Source organism: Cetorhinus maximus, chromosome 12 (assembly GCF_964194155.1).
Source record: "Cetorhinus maximus chromosome 12, sCetMax3.hap1.1, whole genome shotgun sequence".
NCBI lineage: Eukaryota > Metazoa > Chordata > Chondrichthyes > Lamniformes > Cetorhinidae > Cetorhinus > Cetorhinus maximus.
In genome coordinates this window covers 79,844,434-79,856,776 of record NC_135890.1, presented here as the reverse complement: position 1 = coordinate 79,856,776, position 12,343 = coordinate 79,844,434, and the positions used below count along the sequence as shown (strand labels likewise).

Sequence of the window (12,343 nt, the reverse complement as noted above, 5' to 3'; positions counted from 1 at the left end):
GCGCTATATAATGCAAGTTTTTTTTATATATAATCACTTCTGTGAAGCACATTGGGAAGATTTATTACATTAAAGGTGCTATATCAATAACAGTTGTTGTTTAATTTGGATTCTGGCAGAGTTGTAGATCAGTTATTTTGAGTCTTTAACCTGGGTAGAAAAACTAAGTTTAGTCGTGTAAATGCAAAGGTTCACATGTGCCAGCCTCCTGGAATCTAAAGTAAAACTGTTTCACTATATAAGTGACTTAAGATGAACATCTGGTGAGAACTGTATGAAGTACTCCATTTACATAACACAACAGACCCTCTCATTGTGACTCACTGTTGATTAGAATTTAAACACAAAGAGCTGTTTCAGTCAGTAGTTATTATTGATGAGCTGTAAGTACTGAACTAGATTTTTAGCGTAGCCTTTGTATAGAAGATTTCGTTATAAAATCTTCCAATTTTATTGAACTAGCCAAGGTCCTGTGTATTGCATTGAGTCAAGATCATTTAGTTTTCATGCAAAGTAGAGTGAAGGTTAATTGCAGTGCAGAATGTAAACTTCATTCAGTGCTAAAATTAAGTTTTTGCTCTCTAGTTTACCCAGCTTGACTTCATAATTGCTGAAAGTACAGGTCAAAAAGGGGGGAAATTATTTTTGTCTTTTTTATATATAGCTTTGTAGTTTTATAAATATGGAATAATGAAATCACACAGATTGCGTGGATTCAATTTGCTCCTTATTTAGCACATGTTATGAGAGGTGTGAAAAGGAACAGCTGCCAACAGATTAAATAGCATGAACATCTGCTCAGACTTCAAATGCAATGGAATCTGCCCACCAACAGCCAGCCATAATTTTCATAGAAACAAAAAACTTTAATTTGTATAGTGCTTTTCAAGACCATGGGATGCCCCAAAACATTTTACAGTTACTTGTATATTTTCACTGTTGTAATGTAGGAAATGTGGCACACAGCAATGTCCTACAAACAGCAATGTATTAAAACATAATCTGTGTTTTGTACTGGTTGAGGGATAAATGTTGGCCAGGACACTGAGGAGAACCCTCCTGCTTTTCTTCAGAATAGTGCCTTGGGATCTTTGTCTGATTGAAAGGATAGATGGAACCTCTGCTTAACATTGCCTCTAAATGACATCCCTTCCAACCGTGCTTCAGCACTGCACTAGCGTGTCAACATAGATTTATGTTAAAGCCTCTAGTGTGGGACTTGAACCAACAACTTTCTGACTCTCTTGTGAGTGCAATGTGGCAGAACTTTTAAGTAGGGCAATAAGTTTTCTTAACCCATTAAATGGAGTTCTGATCCAAACGCAATTTCTGACTTAATGGTAGCATTTCCGCCTCTGGATCATAAGGTGTTTAAATCCCTCCTAGCAAGTGTGTCAATGTCGCAATATCTTGTTTTTATCTTGGTACCATCACTAAACTGTTAATTACTATACAGCAAAATGGTGAACTCAGTAACCCAGCTTGCACCAGACCAGAGGTTTTAATTCCAGTGAACGCTCACTTCTGGTTCCTTGAAAAAGAGTGATAAAAGCCTGTCTGTGTACTTCAACTTAATGCTACAGATCACTACCAGACCTTATCCAGTGTGGTTGAATAAACAGTGCATCTCTATGCAGAGCTTGGATGGTATTCGATGGTCTTCGTTTGTAGGAATGAGGAACATTTCAAGTACAATGGACCATATATGACGCATGTGATTTTACTGCTTTTTTTGCAGCTTGTAACTTAATTGCTCTGGCGACTGTGGAGAATAAATTAACCATTGACACTAATAAACTTATACCAATTTCAACTCTTGAATAGTGAGCTCTTCTTTGGATGTGTGGCAGTTTATTTTCAAAAGACCTTTGATAAGATGCCACATCATTACTGCACGTTTTGACCTTAGCCAGGGGACAAGTAGCAAAATGGATAGAAACTGGCAGCAAAGCAGAAAACAAAGTAGGGGTTGAAGATAGTTACTCAGACTGGCAAAGGTATTCAAGAAGGATCAGTGCTTGGACCACTGATGTTTACCATTTAGATAAACATTTGTACTCTAGATTCAGAAGTACAATTTCAAAATTTGCTGATGACACCAAGTTGCAGGTTGTAGTTAATATGGAGGACTGACAAATACAAAAAAAACTTGTAGAATGAATGTATAGTTGGAAAATAAGCCAATATAGATAGCTGTGAGGTAATTCATTTTGGTAGAAAGAGTAAGGAAGCCATATATTCCTTGGAAAACAAGTGTCTAACTGGGGCAGAGGAGCAGCGGCATCTGGGGCTACAGCTACACAAATTAAAAGTAGTGACACCGGTTAATAAGGCCAGTTTATATTTTTAAAAAGGGTTCATTTCTAGCAGGATGGAATTGAAAAGCAGATGTTATGTGAAACATGTATAGAACCTTGATTACACCATGCTTGTTTGTGTGTGTGTGTGTGTGTGTGTGGCCTGTTTACTCCCTGCTCAGGACACTGGATTGCTGCATGCCCATGCACCCATCTAGCTTGGAGGGAACTTGGTGAGGCCACTGGGAAAGATTGTACAGGTTGGGACTCAGCCGTGAAAAGAGAAGACTGAGGTCTTAAACATAGGAAAGGATTTAATGGGGTAAATTTATGGATAATGGTTCCACTTGCAAGTGGGATCAGAACGACCAGAAATATAAGAGAGTCTCCAGTAAATCCAATTTGGAGAAACTTTTTTGCTGAGAGATCATAAAAAATGGGAGCAAGGATAGGGCATTCAGCACGTTGAGCCTGCTCTACCATTCACTAAGGTCATGGCTGATCTGATTGTGGTCTCCACTTTCCTGTCTTCCCCCTCATAATTCCTGACTGACTTGTTAATCAAACACCTGTCTAACTCAGCCTTGAATATTTTCAATGATGGAGACTCCTGCTATCTGTGGAAGAAAATTTCAACGAGTAACTGAAAGACTTCTAAGAGAAGAAAAACCTCCTCATCTTGGTCTTAGAGAGATCCCTTATTTTGAAACAGTGCCCCCTAATTCTATATTTTCCCCACAAGAGGAAACATCCTCTCAGCATCTACCCTGTCAAATCCCCTCAGAATTTTTTATGTTTCAATAAGATCCCCTCTCATTCTCCTGAACTCCAATGAGTACAGGCCCAACCTGTACAGGTTGGCTTAGCCTTTCCTCATGAGACAACCTTTCATCCCAGGAATCAGCTTAGTGAATTTTCTCTGAACTGCTTCCAAAGCAAGTATAGCCTTCCTTGAGTAAGGAGACCAAAGCTGTACAAAGAGTAGTTGAGGTGAGCAACATAGCTGCATTTAAGAGAAAAGTGGATGAACATATGAGGGAGAAAGGAATAGAAAGATATGTTGATGGGGTTAGAAAAAGGTGGGAGGAGCCTTCTGTGGCGCATAAGCACTGACATGGAGCCGTTCGGCCAAGTGGCCTGTTTCTGTGCAGTAAATATTATGTAATGACATCTTTTCTGTCATAAAATTAGAGAGAAAATACATAGCCTGTACCAAAATCTTTTGCCCAACATAAAAATTGGGCATTCTTATTGGTTCATCCAGTTCACTGACCATTGCACCCCTCAGCAGGATGGTGAGCATGTGGAGACTGAATTTTCCTTAGTCTTTTAGGAAATATGAGCATAACCAGCAAAATTGAAAGAGAGCATGCCTGGGATAAGCAGTTCTCTTCACATCACTACAGTGTACTGGTTGCATAAAGTTGAGCCACTTTTTTTCAATTTTGTGGATTTGATATTGAGCCACAGCTTCTCCATTGCAAAAATTTTGACCCTGAAATTATGGTTAATCAATGCAATGTGCTCAGGATTGCCTTTACCCTGCTATAAGGAGATAAAGAATTGAAATCAGATCAGGGTGGTGCATGATACTTCAAGCTCAAAACCTAGATGCAACCCGATGCCTGAACTAGAGTAAACTCATGAAACTTCTGACATTTCCAAAAATAATCCATTTGCAGTGTTAAAAGGAAAATCCTCTTGGTTGGAGTTAAAATTATGTAGCAGATAATCCTTCACTACAACCGCCTCTGAGGTGAAACTCTTCTGGTTGAGAATCGATCACTGAACACTACTAGAAAAACTTTGGTTTGAAAAGAAAATGATGTGTTTCATTATTGATCAGTGTTAACAAAATGGTGACTAACAAATGTTTAGAATAATCTGTCCCAGATGACAATGACCATAATTGGAAAAACTCAACAGCTGCACCAATGTCAGGATATAAATATAAGCAGTTGTGACTGCCACTCTAAGTAAGTTACAGGCTCCAAAAACCTATAAAACACATTATTCTAAATCTGAGGAAATAAATTGGTAGAACCTCACCTCTGATCCCTAATGTAAGTAAGTTTAACCCTTTGACTTGGATACAGTAGCCATAGTGGATACACTCATTAAATCAAAATGAACAACTTTCTCCATAATTGGTGAATATTGAGAAATGACGACCATGGCTGCGGTTGGGTTCCTGTTACTAATCACTGTCCAATAGCTGGTGTATGTGTGTGTAGCTGTTGGGTGAGAGGGCAGGACTTTTGCTTAGCTGTGTTGCTTTTATGATTAAATACCCTGTCAACCTTTTCTGTTGATGCTCCGTGGATCAAAAATTGATGGTGGAGATCACTATAGAATTGTACCATAGAAAGAAATGAATGCTTTCAGAATGGGAGGCTATTAAAAGGTAGTTGAGAATGTATGCTGCTTTCTTTAAAGAAAAAACAAATATAGGCCAATGGCCTGTAATAGGCCAAATGATTTTAGAAAAAACATACTTTTGGTTTAAAAAATAAGTAAAATCAGTACTTCAACTTAATTGCCCAAATTAATTTTATTTTTCTCCTTGAAGTTGCATACAGTATTCTTTTCCAAATATCCATGTAACTTTATTCATTCACCCTGATTCAATGCTCAGTGATATTTGCGTGTTGACTTTGTACCAACTAAAAGAATAACAGATAGTTTGGCAAGACAAATCCCACACTGATCACTCTACAATCCAATCAGTATAGTTTTGCATTTATTTTTGTGGTTGATGCAATGGCCCTACTCGGCTTATTTGGCCAGGAAGTTTGAGAGTTTATCTCCATTGACACTTTTTTGTATCTACAGAAGGCAGATTATTTAATTCTTCCCCTACCCCCCAATTTTAAAAAAATATTCCCAGGCATGGGATGTGGGCACTGCTGGCTCGGCCTGCATTTATTGCCCATTGTTAATTGCCCTTGAGAAAGTGGTGATGATCTGCCCGCCTTTAACTGCTGCAGTCCATGTTTTGTAGGAATACCCGCAGCACTGTTAGTAAGGGAGTTCCAGGATTTTGATCCAGGATTGTTCCAACACTGAGGATGGTGGAGGGGAACTTGCAGGTGGTGGTGTTCCCATGCATCTGCTGCCCTCGTCCTTCTAGGTGGTAGAGGTCTTGGATTTGGAAGGTGCTTTTGAAGGAGCCTTGGTGAATTGCTGCAGTGCATCTTGTAGATGGTACACACTGTGCATCAGTGGTTAAGGGAGTGAATGCTGTAAGTGCTGGATGGGGTGCCAGCCAAGTGGGCTGCTTTGTCTTGGATGGTGTCAAGCTTCTTGCGTGTTGTTGGAGCAGCACTCAGCCAGGCAAGTAGAGTATTCCATCATCACACTGTTGGTTTGTGCCTTGTAGATGGTGGACAGGCTTTGGGGAGTGAGGAGTCAGGAGTTGAGTTACTCTCCACAGAATTCCCAGCCTCTGACCTGCTCTTGTGGCCAGAGTATTTATATGGCTGGTCCAGCTGCAGAGGGATTGGACATCCATAGTGAATATTGTGTGGATTTGATGACTTGACTACCCTTCCATTGCTCGCCTGGCTTATATGTTCCAACTTGCGCCCTCTAAACTTGAACTTATCAAAAACTTTGCCTCTATCCTAACTCTTACTAAATCCAATTCACCCATCAACCCTGTTTGCTCACCTACATTGTCTCTGTCTCTGTTTCTGATATTTCTTCAATTTAAGCATTCTCATCTTTTTCACATCCCTCCATGACTTCTGTGATCGCCTCCAGTCTTGCAGTCCTTAGCTCTCTGCAACCCTCCCAATCATGACCTCTTGCGCATCCCCAATTTTTAAGCTCTCTTCCATTTGTGGCTGTGCCTTCACTTACCAGGGCCCTAAGCTCTAGTGTCCCCTCCCTTAATCTCTCAACCTCTCTCTCCTTTTAAGTCACTCCTTAAAGCTTACCTCTTTGACCAAGCTTTTCGTCACCTGTCCTAATAGCTCATTATGTGACTTGATAAATTTTGATTGCTAACATTCCGATGGAGTGCCATAGGATGTTTTACTCTATTAAAGGCGATTTATAAATGCAAGTTGTTGACCTGATTTCCGATGAATACCTTGTAGAATTCCTAGATTAGTCAGTGGTCGGAATACAGTGTTGACTTTGCTTTTGTGGTTCCAGGACTGTACGTGAAATATAGTTAAAACTCTATTGTGTCTGATTATTTATAACTGCTTAATTAATGAAAAGCTGCGTTTTTAAAATCTTTTTTTTGTCAAATCACAGCTGTGTACCTAATAAACTTCACTGGGCAGGACGTCATTGACTTTGGAAGGTGAAAAAACACTGACTAACTGAAAATATAGTCCATTCATTGAGCATTTTTATTAACAAATGAGGCCTTGGTGATGCTGTTAATTTGAATGTGCGCCTTTAGCAACACGTGGCAGAGAAACAAAACATTTTTTCCAAATTTTCTCTTTTGGCAGTAGCGATAATGTATGCTTTTTTTTTTGATTGCCTATTGAAATTCCTCAACTGACTTTCAAAAGCACTAATGTGGATTAACCTTTCAAGAATAGCTCATTGTTTAAAGTCAAAGTTATACTTTGGGATTTCGTAAAATATTACATGGTGCTGAAGATTATGAATAAATTCATAGGCCTAACTTCATGAGGTTCAAATTTCAAAATTTCATTTAGTCAGGGTGTTTTTTCATTGGATTATACAATAAATGGTAGGGCACTGAGGAGTGCGGAGGAACAAAGGGATCTGGGAGTTCAGATACATAATTCCCTGAAAGTGGCGTCACAGGTAGACAAGGTTGTAAAGAAAGCTTTTGGCATACTGGCCTTCATAAATCAAAGTATTGAGTATAGGAGTTGGGATGTTATGGTGAGGTTGTATAAGACATTGGTGAGGCCAACTTTGGAGTATTGTGTGCAGTTCTGGTCGCCTAACTACAGGAAGGATATCAGTAAGATTGAGAGAATGCAGAGAAGATTTACTAGGATGTTGCCGGGTCTTAAGGAGTTGAGTTACAGGGAAAGATTAAACAGGTTAGGACTTTATTCCTTGGAGCGTAGCAGAATGAGGGGAGATATGATAGAAGTTTACAAAATTATGAGGGGTATAGACAGAGTAAATGCGAGTAGGCTCTTTCCACTTAGATTAGGAGAAGTAAACACGAGAGGACGTGGCTTTAGGGTGAAAGGGGAAAGGTTTAGGGGGAACTTCTTCACTCAGAGAGTGGTGAGAGTGTGGAACGAGCTACCATCTGATGTGGTAAATGTGGGCTCACTCTTAAGTTTTAAGAATAAATTAGATAGATACATGGATGGGAGAGGTCTGGAGGGTTATGGGACTAGGTGCAGGTCAATGGGACTAGCGGAATAATATTTCGGCACAGACTAGAAGGGCCGAATGGCCTGTTTTCTGTGCTGTAGTGTTCTATGGATTCCTAGTAAAATGTTTTTTGAAAGCACTTTTGGGTTAATTATAACTTGTGCAAGGCATTGTTGCATGAGCTGCCTGATAATGCCTTTCCTGATTTATTATCCATCATCTTCAATAGAAACAAGGATCAAGAGAGATGTGTAATTTGCAGCCAATCGGCTATTGCGTGGTTTACACTGTTTCCAGCAGTTGAAACGACCTATTTGGATTGGTCTAAACTGAGAATGCATGAATGCAAATTACAACATGGTTTATATTTCCTCCTGAATTTAGACAGCTAAAAGGTTATTTGAAGTAATACTCAAGATTGTGGAACAAGATAACCATAGCCCAATGCAAATTTTATATAGAAATCTTGCTCAATTCTGTGTTCGTTAGGGAATTAAATACGATCGTTTAATAAAAACGTCTCCAACTTTAATACTTCAAAATTTTTGTAACATTAAACACACTTGACATAAGTATTAGTTCACAATTACTTGTATGCTGGTTGGAGAAACAACATAGCCATGTTGTTGCAAAATGTTTATAATTTTGTTTGAGTATACAAATAACAATGGGTAGTGCAAATTGCACTGAGGGTATACCTACACCACATGGACTGCAGCAGTTGAAGGCAGTTCACCATCACCACCTCAAGTGCAATAAGGGATGGACAATAAATGCTGGGTTTGCCTGTCGCACCCACATCCCATGAGTGAATAATTTTTAAGAAATGAGATTTTTAGGGTATTTGCATGAGATTAGATATGTTATTGGAGAAATAAAAATAAACTACTAAATGACCTTGGGGTGGGTTGACATTTAAGGAATTATAATTGTGTTCCGAGGAAGACTGCTTCATGTTTTGAAATCTTCGTTCTCCTCTTGATGCATTTTGGCTAATTATTAGGGAATTTCTTCAATATTTAGCTTTTAAGATTTAAGTAGGAATGTTTCTCTTCTGGAGGAATTGTTGATACCTAGATGCACACATCTGTTCTCAGAATGAGCTGCTGAAAGCCTGATGTTTCTCAATTTCTTTACATAAATGGCATGTTTTATATTTGGAAAGCTGAGAGTTGTTTCACAGCTGATGAGGTACTTTTGAAGTGTAGTGACCTTTAAACCACACAATGAGAGAAATTACCAGTTAATCTATTTTAGTCATGTTGTTTGAGGGATCGGTGTTGGCCAGGACACTAGGAGAACTCAGCTGGTAACTTTTACATTCATCTGAGAGAGCCAATGCACCCCAGTTTGCTAAACATTTGTAAGCCTAGATATGTGCTAAAGCCTATTGACTGCGGCTTGAATTCACTACCTTCTGACTCAGAGGTGAGAGTGCTACTATTGAGCCAAGGCTGACCCCCATGGCAATTATTATTCATGCCCGAACTTTGACCATGGATATCAGTGAACTGTGGAAACATCACAATGCAGACTTACCAACCATGCACAACTGCACTTCCGACGAAGACCATTGAGATTGCTGACCGGTTTTTGCATTTTTCACTCTGGAATCCTGGTTGGTACCTGTTAATTAACACTGCACGACAGATCTGGGATCTTCCTGTAGTTCAGCTGGCCATTGGAAACACATGCCAAGGCATTGGGGAAGCTTAACTAAATTAAGAAACATAAAATAATTTGAAAAATCATTTCAAAAATGTTTAATGATGTAATGTCTCTTTTAAATATAGCAATCTAAATTTTGTTTCCACTTCCTCCTGTAGGGCCTATTCCCTTGTGGATTCCAGTCAAGTTTCTACCTTCCTCATCTCCATCCTACTCATTGTCTATGGAAGCTTCAGGTATGTGTTTTATTGGCTTTGGTAGCAGAGATGTATTTAATATAAGAATTGTTTAATGACTATGTATTGTGGATGCCGAACATTAACACAGACAACTGGACGACAGATGCTGAAAGCTGTGACCCCCGGAAGCTGACTTGTTTGAGGGGTATTGAGAGATGCAAGGAGAAACGGAAAGCTCAGCTGGCTGAGAAGAGCACCCAGAGAAATCAGAGGTCAGCAAACCCTGCAGCACCTCAGGCCACTATTTTCATCTGCAGTAAATGCAGCAGAGACCACCTTGCCAGAGAGGGGTTCCTGAGCCTCACCAAGTGATGTTTAACAGAGTTCAATACCAACACGATAACCATCAACTCACAAGACAGAATGCTACCAAAGACAATGTATTGGGGCAGATGTTCAGGAGGCCCCAAGACATGGGTCCCAAGTCAAAAAAACATGATTCATACAGCCGCATTTTGGTGATTTTGAGCAAGAAAATTTTATTTCCGGTAGAAAGGTAGATAAATTGGAGAGTGGTTCAACCTAAATCACACTTGTATTCTTCCCTTGTATAAGAATCATTCCAACAGGAATTAAGTGAGGGGACCTAAAGAGGGCAAAGCAAAACATGCAGAGAAAGTGGAAGGAAAAATGCGAACACTTGCAATTCATGCTGAGTGACCAATGGAATATTCTTTGCAAAATGAAGTGTTAAAAATGAGCCTTTTTCTGTTGTGTTTGTTTTTTTTCTATTTTATTCTCATTTTATACTTTTATCATTTCATTTCCAGTACTTTTAATTCCATTAAATCTAATGTATGTAGGAACAAGAGAAATATTAGGAAATGACAATTTGGGCTAACGTGCTTGCCCATTTTTGGCTGATCTCCATCTCACCCTCCTGCCTTTTCTTCACCATCCTCATCCCGCTGCTTGTAAACCCAGCTAATTATCTCATGGATCCATTTGTACTGTTCCTTAGAGTGGCCTTTCTGAATTGTTTAAGTTCCATTTCTGTTTGCCACTTTGTGCAAAAATGCCAGGCAGTGTAAAAAAAACATATTTTGGTCATTGGAGGTTTTTTCTTTGTAAATGGTGAGGCAATAAGGCAACACACATTTAAAATAAGAAATTGCATGCGCATCCTACTTTTTCTCTCTCCAATAAATATTAAACTGGGCTAACTTCAAATGGATGGAGTGAGGAGAAAATGGTTGGTCTAAAAGCATCATTTGGCAGGTGCAAAGGTCAATTTGATGTCCATTATGAAAAATTATCCTACCCCTTTTCCAAGTTTGACCTTAGAATGAAAATACCTACCTGAAGGTCGCTTTCTTTAAAGCAGTTGCATTTTGCCAGAATTGATTGAAGTTTGGCTTGTGGTTAATCTCAGAACTAATTTGGTATCTTCTGGCTATTATAACCAAACACTATGTTAAGTGAAATGTAGAATGGATGGGAGGCAGATTAATTAAAAATTTAGGGACTTGCACTGGCGCTTAGAATCAACAAATCTTCACTGTTTCCTGCATTGAACGATGACAAATTGGGAATTGAAGTTGTCTCTTCAACTGCGTTCACTTCAGATTAATACTAATGATAAGTAGCTGTCTGTTCCTGAGGTCACTGAGGCTGTCAGCCTAAATAAAATTTTCTTTCTTAAAACTCCATTTAGGTAGCCTTTAGACTAACATCCACCCTACAGAGGGAGCCCTGAGGAGATGGAGGAATTAGTGGGAATTGTCAAAGATAATAGAACAACATAAAGAAAGAGTAACTACATGCCAAAACAGCTGAATTGGAGCACGTTGATCAGTGGAGTAGCCAACAGTCTGAGGAAGCCTAAGGGGGATTTATTTTTCTCTTGCATTTTGCTGTATTTGGATATCGGGTGGTTAATTCTTAGCATTTAAGTTTTCACTAAATTAGTGTTCTGTTGCTTTTCGGTTGCAATGTTTGACAGAAAAGGGAATTAATTACGCGAGTATAGCTATTGAGAACCAGTTGACTTAATGCTGTTGGATCAGCCTGAAAAAGTGTGATGCCTGTAATACGAAGAAACCAAAATATTCTATCACATGTAACACTGACAGTTTTTGATGTTTTTGCTTTACTTGAAAGGTTTTACTGGTGCTACTAGAATAATGCCAACTTAAATCATTTTGGTTTTATCTGGTAGTAAATGGTAACTCCAAATTTTCTTGTCTGTTGGTAAATACAGTGAGTTTGTACAAGATTAATGATGGAAATCCGAGACATGCTAAAATCCCCGGAGATTAGATGATATTAAACCTCAAGTGGCAATGGAAATTAGAGAGGATACTTTAGTGGTACTGATGGCTTCACTGAGCGCTGGAGAGGCAAATCATAAACTGGTAACTACAGACCCAGTAGTTTGCCTTTAACCCCATGCAAAATAATGGAACCAAAAGTATAAATGTCACGAAAGTATAATAATTCTCATATTATTGTGATTTAGTGTAAAAGTAGGTTAATCGTGGGGTTTGGTTAGTTTGTGTGTGCGTGTGTGCAGGGGAGGGGGAGATTTAATTGAATTGGAGACAGCTGGTCTGGGGGCTTTAGCTCATCAAAAGAAGCTAGGTTTGAAATGCTAAATACATCAACATAGCTGAAGTTTTAGAATGTGAGGTGAGGACAATTTGTATTTTTTAGATAAATCAGGGTAGCTTGAATTTCAAAGAGATGATAGGATGTTACACGTAGCCAGAGAAGCTAGGCCAAGCAGTGTGTTTATTTTCCCCAAAGGTTACTGATAATATTAGCACCATGAAAAGATTTATATGATGAGAAAGCTAAAGTTTCAAAGACATGTGGGAA

At 39.0% G+C, this 12,343-nt stretch overlaps 1 protein-coding gene across 4 annotated transcripts in view; it reads left to right on the top strand.

The window, feature by feature from the left end:
* Positions 1–12,343, top strand: part of sppl3 (signal peptide peptidase 3) — a 187,424-nt gene that overhangs the window by 72,152 nt on the left and 102,929 nt on the right. For all 4 annotated transcript variants that reach the window (XM_078553987.1, XM_078553988.1, XM_078553990.1 and 1 more), the window contains one exon: positions 9,446–9,523. In XM_078553987.1, coding sequence (XP_078410113.1) covers positions 9,446–9,523 — 78 coding nt within the window. The remainder of the gene's footprint in view (positions 1–9,445; positions 9,524–12,343) is intronic.